General features: G+C 41.3%; 2 protein-coding genes across 2 annotated transcripts in view; one reads left to right on the forward strand and one right to left on the reverse strand.

Moving 5' to 3' along the window:
- LOC115180595 (triple functional domain protein) overlaps window positions 1-5,164 on the reverse strand; it is a 133,346-nt gene extending 128,182 nt beyond the window's left edge. The window contains exon 1 of the mRNA XM_029742818.1: window positions 4,933-5,164. Coding sequence (XP_029598678.1) covers window positions 4,933-5,002 — 70 coding nt within the window. The 5' untranslated portion in view covers window positions 5,003-5,164. The remainder of the gene's footprint in view (window positions 1-4,932) is intronic.
- Window positions 5,165-6,819: 1,655 nt separating this feature from the next.
- The window catches only part of LOC115180628 (dynein heavy chain 5, axonemal-like), an 81,810-nt gene continuing 70,257 nt past the window's right edge, over window positions 6,820-18,372 (forward strand). The window contains exons 1-8 of the mRNA XM_029742867.1: window positions 6,820-7,020; window positions 13,952-14,086; window positions 14,293-14,377; window positions 14,563-14,708; window positions 15,153-15,371; window positions 15,830-15,967; window positions 16,174-16,350; window positions 16,604-16,717. Of these exons, the coding sequence (XP_029598727.1) occupies window positions 6,919-7,020; window positions 13,952-14,086; window positions 14,293-14,377; window positions 14,563-14,708; window positions 15,153-15,371; window positions 15,830-15,967; window positions 16,174-16,350; window positions 16,604-16,717 (1,116 nt within the window). The 5' untranslated portion in view covers window positions 6,820-6,918. The remainder of the gene's footprint in view (window positions 7,021-13,951; window positions 14,087-14,292; window positions 14,378-14,562; window positions 14,709-15,152; window positions 15,372-15,829; window positions 15,968-16,173; window positions 16,351-16,603; window positions 16,718-18,372) is intronic.

The raw sequence follows: 18,372 nt of genomic DNA on the forward strand, positions 1-18,372 counted from the left end.
TTACAAAAAGTACATTATGGCAAGCAATTATTATATTAGCAAACAATTATTGTGAATCATCCTATATTGTCCCTAACATCTTTTCTTTTACTCCCTCGCAACAGTTGTGGGATACACACACACCCACACACACATACACACTCATACACACTCAACCCCTTTCCCCCACAACAACCATAGACTCAGACTCAGAACAGTTGCACCATCCCAGAGCCCAACTCAAGAAAGGTCTTGATTTATGAATGCATATACAGTTGCAGCTGTATGAGAAGGCCTGCAAAACTGCGCAAAAAAATTGTCAGAAATGGGGAGATTTGATTAACCATTGTCACGTCCTAGATGACAGAGGTCAGATATACCCACTTCCCCTGAAACACCCACATTCCCAAGCATCTCCGTGCAGTCAGACCTTTGATTTTGTGCCACCAGTAGACATTTTATTACATAACACTTAGGTTTCCACTTCGATAAGCATGATCACACTGGGTGATAACGCTGGATCACATGCATTACAACAATTTGGCTCACATTACTGGCCATTACAGGCCAGTCTAATTAGGCCTAGTCATAATCAACTTTTTCATTCCTAAACGGACAAAGACATTTTGAATTTTCATGTCCAACAGTTGATGGTAAATAGATGATAACTGTGACCTTTCTATGGTATAATATCCCCGCTAGAAAGCAAGTAATGTTTAAATGGAATGGGGACATAAGGCATTAGTAAAGGGGCTTTTCCAAAGATCCAATCAAATGAAAGTAATTGGTAAACCTCAGCCTGCTCTGAGCTGGATACTGGAACAATCATGTACACAGAAAATATCCTGATTTATACCGTTGCCAATGTAACGGCCGTCCTCTCACAAGAACAACCCCACTGTGTAATATGGTAAATGGGCAAAGCAAGGCAGCTATGTGGTGGAAAATGGCGCCTGACTACGGTATTTGATACAGGACAAAAATAGAAGGTACTTTGACCTAGTAAACACTATATCTTTGTTGGAACCATAGGTCTCATTATACCACTGGTGGTATGATGGATGACTAGTATATTATTACCTTGTAAATCAGAACTCAGTGGTGCCTGATTGAGCTACAGCGTACTCATTTGTAAGTATGCCATGATGCTGTGTCATAAAAGTTAGTTATACCTTATACATTTTTCGTCTTGTTTCTAAAAAACAAGAAAAATAAGCATAATTCAATTACACAATTCATTCAGTCTGTTATCCTTAAAAAGCCACTGAAAATGACCTCCTGATTTGGGTCATTAAAAGCTAATGGACAATGCCACAGTACACTATGAATAGCCAGCGAGCAGCTCTGCATTACAACAGCTTACTGTACAGTGACGGACAGGATGATCCCTCTAAGAGTCAACTCACATCAAACAGGCCAAGACAACCTTATGCCTTCCCAAAGCTCTGTATACTACACTTGGTGCCAATGTAATAACTAGGTAAATAGTTAATATATAGTGTTAATATACACTGAGTGTATAAAACATTAGGAACACCTTCCTAATATTGAGTTGCACCCCTCCCTTCTGCCCTCAGAACAGACTAAATTCGTCGGGGCATGGACTCTACAAGGTGTTGAAAGTGTTCCCACATGGATGCTGGTCCATGTTGACTACAACTTTTCCCACAGTTGTGTAAAATTGGCTGGATGTCCTTTGGGAGGTAGACCATTCTTGATACACACGGGAAACTGTTGAGTGTGAAAAACCCAGCAGCTTTGCAGTACTTGACACTCAAGCGGTGCGCCTGGCACCTACTACCACACACCGTTCAAAGGCACTTCAATCCTTTGTCTTTCCCATTCACCGGCTGAATGGCACACATACACAATCCATGTCTCAATTGTCTCGAGGCTTAAAAATCCATCTTCAACCTGTCTCCTCACTTTTATCTACACTGATTGAAGTGGATTTAACAAGTGACATAAATAAGGGATTATAGATTCCACCTGGATTCACCTGGTCAGTCTATGATCAGGTGTTCCTAATGTTTTGTACACTCAGTGTAAAGTGAATATAAGCTTACAGTGTAATAGTTTTGAATTCCTTGGGACAAAGACCTAAAGCTTTGTGTGGGCTGACATCATAGGCATGCTACTGAGCTGCTGTAATGAGCCTCATCGTCAGGCTCAAAGTTATGACAATCTCACTGATTAGCTCACAAGAGGACGACTCAGTATACAATGTGGGATCTATACAATGTCTGTGGGAATGACAGAATAACGTCCATCTGTCTAACTCATCACCAAATAATGACAAGGAATAATAGACGACTATGACTAGCACAACATCTCCATGACTACCACAACAACTCCAAACAGAAATATGTCTCCATAAACTGAAAAGCATGCTGTTTTGATAGTTGAATTCTCTAAATTATCGAGCTATGACTTATGTTATGCGTATCGTCTTCCAATACAGACTGTCTAGTATATCATCGCGTTAGATACTCTTCAAAGGGCGAATACTAAAATTAGCCCAGTCTCTTCTTAAATGACATATAACAACTTCAGCCAGGCCGTTTAGTACAGCCATATGAGTCAAAAAAGGCACGCTATTCCTACCCTAGTCCAAACTAGTGCGCTATATAGGGAATAGGGTGCCATTTGGGACACAACCGAAGTCCTACTCAAGACAAACTAGGGCATCACAGTGGGTGCACCCAGAGCTCCCCAAACTAAAGAAATCTGTTTCAGTGCAACAAGAAAGAGCAACTTTGTGCCAAGATTTCAATGCTCAACAAGCCAGCAGCAATTAGGAAGCCTGCTGGAGAGGTTACAGAAAGTGGAATGGCCTTTTCTGTCCTTTCACTGTGGCTTCAGGATGAATAGTGTTGTAGGATACTGACAGGCCAAACAACATATCCATGGTTGCATCCCAAATGGCACCCTATTATAGTGAACATATTCCCTATTCTCTAAATAGTACAACCAAGGTATAGGGTTCTGGTCAAAAGTAGTGGACTATATGGAATAGGGTGCCTTTTGGGACTCAGCCAACCTATTCCTTGCTCCTATCTATCGTATGCTTGGACACAGTTATGGGTCATGTTGTTTGTGCTGTGTTTCACTGGCCTCTCTCTTACACCGTCATGACTAGCTGTCACAGTTTTAGCACCTACACAATATGTGTGAAATTTGAAAGTCTACATGCATCACCATGCAAAACATTTACTAGCTTGAACACTGCACAAAATACAACCTAATTACCCGATACAGCAAGCTAAGCTGAGTCCTTACAGTTAACAATAATAGTAAAAATGGGCTACTTAAACCTCAAAGCATCTAGACCGAGACCATTTATAGGCAAATGTTGTTCATGCACATCATTCAGGTTCATGTAGTTATTGTTAACTCCCAGGACATGGTCTATAGCAGCTACAGCAGAAAACACTGGCCACATACCAACGGTGGACTGCAACAATATAATACAATCCATTATAGCATTCCAAACTGTCTTAAAGAGACACTGAGAGGAAATATTTGTGGTAACTATGGAAGAAAGGAACATAGGCCGATGTATATATTTCTACCTTGTTAGATATGACCATCAGCCTATAGTTCAAGGTCCCTTGACTCCATTAATGTTGGGACATTCCTTCGCCAAACCCAATTCCTAACATTGTCTTTAGACAGCTCTTTCTTAACTTCCTTTACCTCAGACTTCAGTGACCTAAAAGCTCAAGTCAATACTATGTAACATGCAAACACTAAAGAATAGAATAGAATGTATTATATAAATCATTAGGCTATATCACTCATCTTTCCAAAAGACTCAGTCCCTTCTTCACTTCAGCTTGACCCTGTCTGTCCCACTCAAACTTCCGTCTGTGTGTCTGTGTGTCATCAATGGGGATGGTGGGAAACAGACTTCTTGACCAAGATGCACCAGACCAGGTGCTACAGAAACAGCTGAGCGCAAACGAACAGCTGCTCTGACTGTGAATCATCTGAGGTGGTCTCACCATGGTCCAAGGATGTTCCCAAGGCACCTATATGCACTTTTCTTTACTTTCCAAAATGTTAATTCCAATAGAATTACATGATTACCCAAATGAATGTGGGGGGAAATGATGGCAGTGTGTGGTGTGGACCACTTCTGGGATTTAATAGGTTTGGCCTACTAGGGTAAAAAAAATCGTGTTAGGTCATTAAATTGACTTGAGAGAAAAATATATTAGAATGTATACCAGAGATAAACTCAATGGTATTAGATATGTTAAAATAAATAACACTAATAACCTGAATATTTTGCAAGGATACATTTTTTTAGGGATTCGTTTATTGCCCTGATGGACTAATGGGTATCGAAATAAACTAAACAGCAATAGAAAAACGTGATAGTCTATTCTTGGTTAGTCCATAACACATTGTATGAGAGTAAACAGAAAGATGTTTCCGTAGGCTACGTAGGCCTGGCCTAAAACTCAGTTATGTTCCAGATAGGTTGTGCAGCCTCTTCACCTGGGCGGCATCATAGGCTACAGTTTGTTTACATGATAGGCTATCACAATCAATAGGATGTGGTTCTGACTAACAAGCAGCTCACTGCCAAAGGTTCGTTGGCCACGACGCAGGGTACAGAATAATTGAAAGATGTATTCTACACATATCTCGGGATAGGGATACATTTATTACATTTCATTTCTAGATTATAAACCATCCAAGACACGTATGTTTTTTTACATTGAAGTGTGCGTAATTTACTATAATGTGAGGTTCACTCTGTTATCATATTGGAATAAACGCAGAGAGGATGACAGGGAGCCTGTTTAGGAGAATAATAATCGTATCTCTCTAACGCATCCACCAATGGCTGAATTTGTTGATCCGTTTACCATCTATACGGGAACAATGTAGATGGCATTATCAATACAGTGGGCTACGGGAGGTTCTCGCCCCTCTTTCACTTACCGGACTTGAAAAACGCCGCTATGTCGGCCGCATCTTTAGCAGCCTCATCTATTCCCTCTCCAGAGCTCATGGCTGGAATACTGATATGGAAAAATAATCTCCAAAGAATTGACTTCCTCTAGATTTTCCGACAAAATTTAAATGCAACACCATTGAAATTATATTCTACTGTAAAACGCACGCAATCTTTTCTCTCTTCAATAGGCAAGAGACCTCCATCTTGGCGAGAATGAAAATTCTTATTACCGATCGGCGGCGCTCCAGAGCCTGAGCACAGAGGCAAAGGGGGAAGTCCGTTGATAAAGGGGAGGTCTTGTATGGGGTCTCTTGCCCTGCTGGAATATCCCTGATATTTTGAGGCATTGTGCGCCACAAATGGGATGAAAGGGGAGCCAAATCATAAAGGCTACTTGGTGTAGCCAGGGTGCCAGGCTGTTTCTGCTCTCTTGCCAACTCCTTACGGATTTGTCATGTCTGACAATGACAATGGAGTTGGCAAAAGCACAAACAGATCTGGGACCAGGCTACACTTGGCCACCAGACATGATAGAATATAGACATAGACCTTTCATAGGCTATGGTAGCCAACAGGAAAACATAGCTATGAGACAGGCTAGGAATAAAATGTTATTTATCACAAAAGCACTTCCTACACTGGGAATAATCAAGACATTTCGACTATTTAGCCTACCTGATGATGACTGGCCTGGTGTTATTATTTTCCATTAGAGATTGATTGTATAGACCTACCTACAATACTGATTGATAGACGCCTGCTATAAAATATCCAGACGGTTCATTCTGCGATCAAACACTGCCTCCCACTGGTTTGATAAAGTATAAGGCACCTTTATACATACATTTTGTCCTCTTCGTAGTGTTGGAATACCAATTGGCCTATGTTGTGATGCACAAATTCTGCAGTTTAGAAAGCCGCTAGTAAAATCAAGTAAAGAAGATTATTATAGTGTCCATTTGGAAATACATTGTCTCCGCTCCTCTCAGGGCCTACATTACAAAGTGTAATCGAGGCATCTTGAAAATATCTATAATTGTATCCTGTGATACACTCAACGGCTGCATCAACGTCTCAATTCATGGCCCCCTCATATTCCACACAATGTTGGCGTGCGGTTGGGAATAATCATTAATTACACAGACGCATGTTTGAAAGATAAAGGCTTGTATATGCCTGTATGCTCTCCATACTTGTGCATCCCACCTGTGTGACCCATTCCCTCTAGTGTAACGTTACAAATTAAAGCAATATACAAATACAGAAAGACGACAAACTGTAGACTAGCAGCCTTCACAACAACACGTGTAGGCCAAAAAGGCGTCCTACAAACGTATCTTTCCACATTGATTAAAAATGAATCAATATCAGACATTTCTCAATGATATAATGATAAGCTTATTTGTTCCCCCGTGACTGGACCGTGAAAATTAATGTGGATTTGTGGTGTTTCTACCCGAGCTATTTCTATGGTCAACACCCAGCTAGCTGATTTGGGCCGATTCCTCAACGCTAGCTGTGCATGGTGCAGCCTGCAGGGAAGTATTTGTAGCTGCCCCACCAGAATGTCCGTGCTATCCGGAATCCTTGGGGCGTCCATACCCCGTTGAAGTAGACATTCAAAAGGGTTAAGGTAAGGGTTAAGGTTGGAGTTTGGGTTAGCGTTTGGTAAGGAATATGATTAAGGTTAATGTTAGGGTATGGGTTAAGGTTAGGGTTTAGGGTATGGACGTTCCAAGGATGCCGAATAGCAAATTCAGAAAAAATCATTTCCTTGGTCCTACGTAACCAAGGAAACAGCTAACACCATTTAATTGGTGGGAAAGTGTTATCTGAGAAGTGCAGCTTGAGCCCCTCGAGCCAGCCCAGGACACCAAGGACCAAAATATAAGAATTCCACGTGACATGGAAAACTTGCAACTGTTTCCAGAATTCTGATACTGTATTCACACTTCAAAGACATATTCGTGATGGTGTGGAAACAACATGTCTCTCAGCTCGCGTTCTGCGAAGTCCAACTAGAGAACAGGTCCCAACCCTCAGTCCCCGTGGAGTCAGTAAAGGAAATGCAGGTTTGGTGATGGTATTATCAGCTATTTCGCTTGTGTAGATGTGATTGTAATGTATGTTAGTTGTACTGTATATCTTTGTATTTGTCTGGTGGAGGTGGCAAGGTAGCCAATAGCTTTCATCATGTTGTGGTCCTGTTTCTTTATCCCTGCCAATAAAATTATGGCATTTTCTGGTAATGAAGAGCATGCATATGTAGACTCAAGAGCTCACAATAATTGAAGCATATTTAAGCATGGCTAATGGCTGTATCCAGGCATTCTGCTTTGAGTCGTGCATAAGAACAGCCCTTAGCCGTGGTATATTGGCCATATACCACAGCTCCTCTGGCCTTATTGCTATTATAAATTGGATACCAACGTAATTAGAAGTGTACAAATAAAAATGGTGTCATACCTGTGGTATGGCTTTCAGCCAATCAGCATTCAGGACTCAAACTTTATAATTTGCATTATAAACTGGGTGGTTCGAGCCCTGAATGCTGATTGGCCGACAGCTGTGGTATATGAGACCGTATTCCAGGGTATGACAAAACATGTATTTTTACTGCTCTAATTAAGTTGGTAACCAGTTTATAATAGCAATAAGGCACCTCAGGGGTTTGTGATTTATGGCCAATATACCACGGCATAGGGCAGCGCACAATTGGCCCAGCGCCGTCCGGAGTGTGGCTGGGGTAGGCCATCATTGTAAATAATAATTTGTTCTTAACTGACTTGCCTAGTTAAATAAAGTTTACATGTAAAAATATATATTTAAAAAAATGTTATGGGGATATTTTGTGGATATTATGGTGATGTTATGGGGACATTTTGTGATGTTATGGGGACATTTTGTGGATGTTATAGTAATGTTATGGGGACAGCTTCGTCTGTGATCGTCCTCGGTAAATATTGTGTAATCTAATGGAATTTAATATCGAGGACCACTTTGGAAACAAGGGTTTTAATTAATACTTTCAAGTGATATTAAATTCCCAATATGGCCCTCAAACCTTCACGGTTACCTAATAATCCCCAGTTTACAATTGGCTCATTCATCCCCCTCCTCTCCCCTGTAACTACTCCCCAGGTCGTTGCTGTAAATGAGAATGTGTTCTCAGTCAACTTACCTGGTAAAATAACGGATAAATAAAAAATAAAAAAAATAAAATATCCTCTGGGTCCACATTGTACATTTTGTTGTATATGTCTGTTACCCAAAATAAATTATATTAAATTCAATAGGCTGGTGTGTTTGTTTCTTGGTGTATGTTGTTCTCTTTGGACAGGCAGTAGCCAAATGCTGGTTGCCCTTTTGAATTTGACGTTTGGGTGGATTTTTTTGTCACTCAACATTTCTCCACACTCGTTGGTCCCCTAATTTTTTGAAGGATTGGCTATGTCATATTAATCATCAGCTCCTGGCACTTTCATCTCACCCCACTCTTCACTTTACATTAATGTTATTCCTTTCTAGTTTCAGTACAACATGCGTACAACATGCGTACAACATGCATACTGGTGAATGGCTTTTATTAAGAAGTCATTGTGTTCCTTGGATTGAACTAGGCCTAACCTAACAATGAGTTTCACAACATAGGTCGAGGCCTAGTATTGTGTATTGCTCTTCAACACCATCCATTCTCTGTTGGTCAATCCCTTCCTCAAGTAATTGGACCACAGGGCTCTTTTATACCTGTCCACGTGAGACATGTCTGTAACTGTCTGTAAGAGTAGCCTCTACTCTATAACAGTGACCCATTCAGCCCCCAGCCCCATTGTTGACGTTGGTAAGGCGATAGCATTGCTTTTGATAATTACCTAGCCGACAGGTGGTCACCCAATACTACACTATCTAGTTAGCAAGCTTCTGTCTGAAGAGAAAACAATATTATAATTTCAGACAGTAACCTTTGGGCTGGAAAATAAGATGCTGGTCACTGGCAGTGCTTGTTCCGCAGTGCATGCACTGGAATTCTTGTCTGTGTTCTCATGAATAGTAATTCATGTCAATTAAGAGGGTGGATTCCTTGAATAGGTTGCTTTGTTGAGAGTGGCGATGCTTCACTTTAAACCTGACTATCAAAACAAGGTAAGCTGACCTACACAGTTCTGTTACATGACGTTACTTAGGCTACACCCTGGTCCCAATCTGTGACCAAATCATGCATTTCATCATGAATGTTTTCAATTGTATTTACCTTAATAAAATAACAGTCTTCTGGACTGTTTACCAGACCATTGTGTAGATAGAGGTTCAGCCTGTAGGCTATGTTGCCCAACTATAAATTATCAATGAGAGGTATGGATTTTACAGTACTGGGGATTCATGAAAATACAGAGGAGGGTAGTAACACACTGCAAGTAACACGTTACAGTACTTGAGTAGTTTTCCTTTAGGAATGTGTACTGTACTTTTACTTGAGTAAATTCTGTAGGGAAAAACATACTTTTAAAAACCTTTTCAAATGTATCAAAACAGTGTGAATATCACTGTCTTATTGCTTTTGTTAGAATTAAATTGGCTGCAAAAGGCTCTATTTCTTGTTTGCCTATCTTTAGATTTTCTGAAATAACTGGTTAGTTAATTGAAAAACATGTCACAAGTATCATAATTCAATGTAAAACCGTATACATTTGTATTTAGGTTATTGCTTTTCGATCAACTTACACAACAAAATAAGCTACTGTAGGAACATAAACAAAACATTGATAGAATGAAAAATAGGCAGATGTGTAGGCTCCTTATCAGCTTCTACCCCCAAGCCTTATCTTCTCTACAGCACTCACAGATCTCTATCTGGAGCTACAGTTGAAGTCAGAAGTTTACATACACCTTAGCCAAGTACATTTAAACTCAGTTTTTCACAATTCCTGACATTTAATCAGAGGAAAAATTCCCTGTCTTAGGTCATTTAGGATCACCACTTTATTATAAGAATGTGAAATGTCAGAATAATAGTAGAGAGAATGATTTATTTCAGCTTTTATTTCTTTCACCACATTCCCAGTGGGTCAGAAGTTTACATACACTCAATTGGTATTTGATAGCATTGCCTTTAAATTGTTTAACTTGGGTCAAACGTTTCGAGAAGCCTTCCACAAGCTTCCCACAATGAGTTGGGTGAATTTTAGCCCATTCCTCCTGACAGAGCTGGTGTAACTGAGTCAGGTTTGTAGGCCTCCTTGCTCGCACAGGCTTTTTCAGTTCTGCCCACACATTTTCTATAGGTTTGTGGTCAGGGCTTTGTGATGGCCACTCCAATACCTTGACTTTGTTGTCTTTAAGCCATTTTGCCACAGCTTTGGAAGTATGCTTGGGGTCATTGTCCACTTGGAAGACCCATTTGCGACCAAGCTTTAACTTCTTGACAGATGTCTTGAGATGTTGCTTCAATATATCCACATAATGTTCCTCCTCATGATGCCATCTATTTTGTGAAGTGCACCAGTCCCTCCTGCAGCAAAGCACCCCCACAACATGATGTTGCCACCCCCGTGCTTCACGGTTGGGATGGTGTCCTTCGGCTTGCAAGCCTCCCCCTTTTTCCTCGAAACATAACGATGGTTATTATGGCCAAACAGTTCTATTTTTGTTTCATCAGACCAGAGGACATTTCTCCAAAAGGTACGATCTTTGTCCCCATGTACAGTTGCAAACCGTAGTCCGGCTTTTTTATGGCGGTTTTGGAGCAGCGGCTTCTTCCTTGCTGAGCGGCCTTTCAGGTTATGTCGATATAGGACTCCTTTTACTGTGGATATAGATACTTTTGTACCTGTTTCCTGTTGTTCTGGGATTGATTTGCACTTTTCTCACCAAAGTAAGTTAATCTCTAAGAGACAGAACGCGTCTCCTTCTTGAGCGGTATGATGGCTGCGTGGTCCCATGGTGTTTATACTTGCGTCAATTGTTTGTACAGATGAACGTGGTACCTTCAGGTTTTTGGAAATTGCTCCCAAGAATGAACCAGATTTGTGGAGGTCTACCATTTTCTTTCTGATGTCTTGGCCGATTTCTTTTGATTTTCCCATGATGTCAAGCAGAGGCACTGAGTTTGAAGGTAGGCCTTGAAATACTTCCACAGGTACACCTCCAATTGACTCAAATTATGTCAATTAGCCTATCAGAAGCTTCTAAAGCATGACATAATTTTCTGGAATTTTCCAAGATGTTTAAAGGCACAGTCAACTTAGTGTATGTAAACCTCTGACCCACTGGAATTGTGATACAGTGAATTATAAGTGAAATAATCTGTCTGTAAACAATTGTTGGAAAAATTACTTGTGTCGTGCACAAAGTAGATGTCCTAACCGACTTGCCAAAACTATAGTTTGTTAACAAGAAATCTGTGGAGTGGTTGAAAAAAAAGTTTGAATGACTCCAACCTAAGTGTATGTAAACTTCCGACTTCAACTGTAGATTGTAGATGGTCATTTGGGAGCTGTCTTTGATATGAGGAGCTAAGAGTCATGTCTGGAGCGTTTAGACAACAGCTCTGGAAACATAGTGTCTCAAGAGTGATCAAGGTAAGAGATTGTCACTGTAGGATTTGCATGATGATAGGAGAAGATGGAGTAGATCTACTGGAGACAACAAGCACCCAATGGGTCCTCGCCAAATAATGGTTAGGGACAGGTCATCTATTTGATCACAGATTGGGGCCAATATGGTGTGCATGTTGTTGAGTACAACTGAACTGAGATCAGTCGTTGGTCAGGATTGGCTCTCGGTCTTGTTCTGTAGAATTGTGATAAATTCTGTCGAAACAAGCAATTTCAGTTCGTATTTTCTTGTTACACTTTATGTACAGACATTGTTTGCAATGGTGTTCATTGTAAATGTTGAATGGATTACAAGACACACAACGCCCAAAAGCCCATTTAGCAGCTGTTAGTCCTTTTCTCCTGAAGTATTTCTTGATTTGTTTTGTCAGGATATTTTCATTCAAGCCATTCAGTTCTTATCTGAGCTGAAAGCTTGCAGACAGTTGAGGCTGCCATTGTGTATGCTTGGTGCTCGGTGCTTGGTGCTCGGTGCTTGGTGCTTGGTGCTTTATGCTCGGTGCTCGGTGCTTTATGCTCGGTGCTCGGTGCTTGGTGCTTTATGCTCGGTGTGCTGTAGTGTTTCTCTGTAGGCTGAAGCCTGAGGTTGCTGTTTGCTCATCATGAAAGTCTTGGAATGGAATCACTGCCAGCCCAGGGAGCAGGTGTGATGTGTGTGTGTCGCCCAGCAACCCCTGTCTTGGCTAGCTTATATAAGCATGTATTTCCTCCAGTGGTTCTGTTCAGGCAGTGTGGTGAATCAGTATTGTACTGGCTGGCCTGCGTTGCACATGCTGCGTCTATTGGTACCCTTTTCCCTACATCGTGCACTACTTTTGACCAGAGACCAAGCAGTGCACTATATAGGGAGTAGGGTTCCATTTAGGATGTAGTCTGGGGCTTGTGTTTGTCCAATAGGTCAATAGCTGTGTTTAGTCTTTCATGTCTAGGCTTGTTGACTGCTGGCTGCTGCCTCTGATCTGATGCATGACCTCAAGGCCTGCTGTAAATCTTTAGCAATCTTCTGCTTTCTTCTTCCACAGCCTTATCCTACTCCCACCAGATACCTGGATGGAACTCATGTGGAACTATCGTTCAATTGGACTAATCCATTGGGGTTATTAATTAAGCCATAGTAAATGTGACTCAGACTTGGCCTTGACGTCTTTAAAGTGCAATAGAGACAGACCAGTGAGCCGGCTTGGCATGAATAACTCAACAGTCTGAATGTGATCACACTTTATCCATGGCATCAAATGCATTCTTAGGGGCAAATGTATAGTGTTTGCCAAATAGTAACATGCCAGTGTAGATATAAAGAAATGCAGGAAAAGCTTAAGTGTCCTTAGTATTCCTGGTCTGCCGGTAAATGGTCTGGCCAGTAGCTATAAAATGCTTTGTTGTTAAGTTGCAATGTGCTGAACCCAAAGGGCCTAGATCTCAAAATAGACTGACCCTTGCAAGTAAAAGGTAGCTTAACCTAGAACGAAACACTTCTCCAGACAACACAGGCTAAATTCCAGACTGTCAATGGGGAAAATAAAACCAGAGTTTGAAAGCGTCTGCATCCGGCCCACAAAATACAACACAAAGTCGGCTTAATTTATTGGTTTGCCTTTTTCCTGCCGTTACCTAGCAGCACCACCAAGCAACTCATTGTAGTAGATTTTACTATCGCTATTGTCTGTCTTCTTTAACATGAGGCCCCCAGCCACTGGGCTGTCCAGGGTAGTGTTGTGGGCTAGCCAGAGTGGGATGTTAATGTTCTATCTGTGCTGAATGTGCTACTGTCTGGACGTTTCACTGTATATAACCTGTGGATAGCTAGTGGGTAGAAGTGGTATAGAAGACAGAGAAAGAGGCATAGCTAAAGAATCTAGAGTATATGGAAAATATTTTATCGGAGATCATGGTTCAAGAGATTGACATGAAGGAATAGGCTATCACTTTCGTTTTCACTTCTTTGTGTGGGGTTTTGCTGTGTTTTTTAAACTTTTTTTTCATAGATTTTTACTGTTAATAACAAAGCTGCAGTATATATTGAATATATTGTATTTTTTTCTGATATTTCTTCAATGGAGTTTGCAAGTGTCCATAATTCTGCTGCCTTGGCTGACATGTGAAAGTGATTGTCATTCTGTGAACCTTTTGAACAATGGCTGACTCAAAGTCTAGAAGGAGCAAAAGGGAGCCTCAATCCTCTCTCATATCTAACAGCGAGATTGTTGCATTCAAAGTATGTGTGAAGGACCCTATTGTATCCAGTCATTAGCATTTGAATTACTTTAATTGTTTCTGGGCTGAAATATTCATCAGAATTTGGTTCCGCCTCTTGCCGAAGCAATCCGTCCAGTTTGAGTCTGTATTGGGGTTGACTTGATGATACCTCTCTCTGTCTCTTTGTTTGCAGCAAAAGCTGAAAGAGGAGCGTGAGGCTAAGAGAGCTCAGCTGGATGGCAGACATGACTATGTCCTCAGCATCGTGGCTTCCTGCCTGGGCCTGGAGAAGGCTGACGTGGAGGATGCCATTCTGGAGGGAACTCAGGTAGGGCATAACACTTCATCACCGCTCCACCTCCATCAATCCCCTGTACTGTGGTCCCTTGTGACAGACTGTTGAGTAGCTGGCCACTGCTTGCGGATGCAACATTTGTTTCTACATTTCAAGATTATCTTGTGCAAAAGCGATTGAATCAAGTAAAAGTAAATTAATTGTGGAAACGGTGATTGTGATGAACCTGTCTCCCATAGATTGAGCGCATGGAGCAGTTCTTTGTGGCTGTGGGACTTCCTCATATCATGTTCTACTATCAGGATGTGGAGCCAGCTGAAGCAGGTGAGATGATTGGCCATGTAGGGAAATAATAGGGGAATATAATAATAGCAGAGTAATAATACAGTTAATAGCAGAGTTACAGCTAAAAGAGGTTGAATCTTGCTAACAGTAATGTATCTTACCCTTCTTCCTGTCGTAAAGATGATATAGTGGGTATTGCGTAACTGCTTTGTTTGTCTCCCTAGCAGCAGCAGCTGTCTTGGCCCCCAACCGGAGTAAGAAGGCCAAGGTGTTTGTCACTGAGGGCAAAGATGTGGCTCTGACTGGTGTCTGTGTGTTCTTCACAAGAGCCAACCCCTCCAAGGCTATCACCTCTGAGAATGTGCACAGGGTGAGTCTCCACCTTACTATCTTACCAACACAAGGCTCTCCAACCCTGTTCCTGGAGAGCTACCGTCCTTTAGGTTTTCACTCCAACCCTAATCTAGCACACCTGATTCTAATAATTAGCTGGTTGATGAGCTGAATTAGGTTAGTTACAGCTGGGGTTGGATTGAAAACCTACCGGAGGGTAGCTCTCCAGGAACTGGGTTGGAGAACCCTGATCCAACACATAGTCGGCATTATACGTTTTATCAATATTTATATGTCTTAAGGGCTTAAACAATGTTCGTATAACAATGCTCTTATCATTCATAACAATATTTAACCTTGCATTCAGGCAAACAATATTAGTAACAGTCTGACACGTCAGCCCAATCTTTGCTTCTAAAATGGTGTCATCGCCTGGCCTACTGTGTGGTCATGTCTATCTAAAGTTCTCTGGCCCTGGTAGGAGGTGAATTTCAACATGCTGGACACCACAGAGGTAGGCCTGCTTAAAAGTGTGGAGCAGCTGCTGTCTGAGATCTTCATACCCAGCCTGAAGAAGATGAACCATGGCTGGGGAGAGCTGGCCAGTCCACAGGCCCAGTCAGTTAAACAGGACTTCATCAGCTCACTGGACAGCTTTGTGTCTGTGCTGGCCGGGGCGCAGGAGAGCCTGCAGGAGAAGGTAGGTGACGTGCATGCTCAACAGACCTGGCTTCAAATACTATTTCAAATATCTCAATTACTTTCACATGCATTTCAAAGTAATTATTCAGATGTGTTTTATTTGAAAAGACAAGTAGTTGAATATTGGAATGTATTTGGAAAACTCAAATACACTCCCATGTATTTAACCCAGGTATTTGAAAATAGTATTTGAAATAAGTATTTTCAAATACTTTCAAAAAGTATGCTATTTATAGAAAATAATTTGAAAATACATATAATTTCAATATATGTAGTTTATTCAGGCGACATTATTTGAAAATACTCAAATACGCAGAAAATAAGTATTTAAATAACAAATAATCAAATACACACACACACACACACACACACACATGCTTATCAAAACAAACAAATGTAATTTTGCAATTACGAATATATGGATATACAATTGATATCATTAATCGTTTCATTTAGGTGAATCTAAAAGTGTGTGACGAATTTGACCTGAAGACACTGAAAGGCCCGTCTGACTACATTGCTGTGGCTAACAGCACAGAGGCAACAGAGAAGATAGAGGCCTGTATGAAAGTGTGGATCAAACAGATTGAACAGGTAAAATAGATTGAACCTCAATAGCATCATGCACACCTTTCTCCTCCATGGACCTGTTTAATTGTGGGTGGAGGTGTGTGTTCAATATAGTCAATACAATACAACTTTATTTATCCTCTCAGGGGAAATTACATCAAGATCCACCACATCTAATACAATTTACAGATATCACATTCCCCAATCAGCAGTGATTGTGTTGTATCCAGGTGCTGGCTGAGAGTGACCAGCTGAGGAAGGAGGCAGATGACCTGGGTCCGCGGGCCGAGCTGGACCACTGGAAGAAACGCATGTCCCGCTTCAACTACCTCCTGGACCAGCTCAAGAGCCCCGATGTCAAGGCTGTCCTGGGCGTTCTCATGATGGCCAAGTCCAAACTCATCAAGGTGAGCAAGCTGTTACACCATGTCCTCCGTAACACAGGAGTTAAAGGCCTGCTAATAAAATGTTAAAATCTCAATTTCGATTTTTGCTATTTGAGACTCGTTCATGAGAGTCAGTCACATACATTTTTTAAAATAAAGCACTCCTCTATGCTTAGTGTACATGGCTCTCATATCTGATTTCAGTTGGTGTTTTCTGTATTACTGTAGCAGAATAGGTACAGTGTATGTTTGATGACTGTATCTGTCCCACCAGTCCTGGCGAGAGCTGGACACCAGGATCACTGACTCAGCCAACGAGGCCAAGGACAATGTGAAGTACCTCTACACTCTGGAGAAGTTCTGTGACCCGCTCTACAACAGTGACCCTGTGAGAAACTAATATTGTATACAGTTTTCAATATCTTCCTCTTAGATTTACTAACTACAGACTTACATAGTTTTCCAGTTTCCCGGACACAGATAATGCCTAATCCTGGCCTAAGACGCACTCTCAATGAAAAACCTTTTAGTCCAGGACTAGGCTTAATCTGCGAAACCGGTCTACTATGTACAGTTGAAGTCGGAAGTTTACATACACTTAGGTTGGAGTTATTAAAACTCGTTTTTCAACCACTCCACAAATTTCTTGTTAACAAACTATAGTTTTGGCAGGTCGGTTAGGACATCTACTTTGTGCATGAGACAAGTAATTTTTCAAACAATTGTTTACAGACAGATTATTTCACTTATAATTCACTGTATCACAATTCCAGTGGGTCAGAAGTTAACATACACTAAGTTGACTGTGCCTTTAAAGAGCTTGGAAAATTCCATAAAATGATGTCATGGCTTTAGAAGCTTCTAATAGGCTAATTGACATCATTTGAGTCAATTGGAGGTGTACCTGTGGATGTATTTCAATGCCTACCTTCAAACTCAGTGCCTCCTTGCTTGACATCATGGGAAAATCAAAAGAAATCAGCCAAGTCAGGCAAGTCTGGTTCATCCTTGGGAGCAATTTCCAAATGCCTGAAGGTACTATGTTCATCTGTACACACAATTGTACGCAAGTATAAACACCATGGGACCACGCAGCCATCATACCACTCAGGAAGGAGACACGTTCTGTCTCCTAGAGATGAACGTACTTTGGTGCAAAAAGTGCAAATCAATCCCAGAACAACAGCAAAGGACCTTGTGAAGATGCTGGAGGAAACAGGTACAAAAGTATCTATATCCACAGTAAAACGAGTCCTATATCGACATAACCTGAAAGGCCGCTCAGCAAGGAAGAAGCCACTGCTCCAAAACTGCCATAAAAAAGCCAGACTACGGTTTGCAACTGTACATGGGGACAAAGATCGTACCTTTTGGAGAAATGTCCTCTGGTCTGATGAAACAAAAATAGAACTGTTTGGCCATAATGACCATTGTTATGTTTGGAGGAAAAAGGGGGACGCTTGCAAGCCGAAGAACACCATCCCAACCGTGAAGCACGGGGGTGACAGCATCATGTTGTGGGGGTGCTTTGCTGCAGGAGGGACTGGTGCACTTCAGAAAATAGATGGCATCATGAGGAGGAAAATTATGTGTATATATTGAAGCAACATCTCAACACATCAGTCAGGAAGTTAAAGCTTGGTCGCAAATGGGTCTTACAAATGGACAATAACCCCAAGCATTCTTCCAAAGTTGTGGCAAAATGGCTTAAGGACAACAAAGTCAAGGTATTGGAGTGGCCATCACAAAGCCCTGACCTCAATCCTATAGAAAATGTGTGAGCAGAACTGAAAAAGTGTGTGCGAGCAAGGAGGCCTACAAACCTGACTCAGTTACACCAGCTCTGTCAGGAGGAGTGGGCCAAAATTCACCCAACTCATTGTGGGAAGCTTGTGGAAGGCTACCCGACACATTTGTCGCAAGTTAAACAATTTAAAGGCAATGCTACCAAATACTAATTGAGTGTATGTAAACTTCTGACCCACTGGGAATGTGATGAAAGAAATAAAAGCTGAAATAAATCATTCTCTCTACTATTATTCT

The sequence above is a fragment of the Salmo trutta genome, chromosome 3, assembly GCF_901001165.1.
Source record: "Salmo trutta chromosome 3, fSalTru1.1, whole genome shotgun sequence".
In the NCBI taxonomy this organism is placed as follows: Eukaryota; Metazoa; Chordata; class Actinopteri; order Salmoniformes; family Salmonidae; genus Salmo; species Salmo trutta.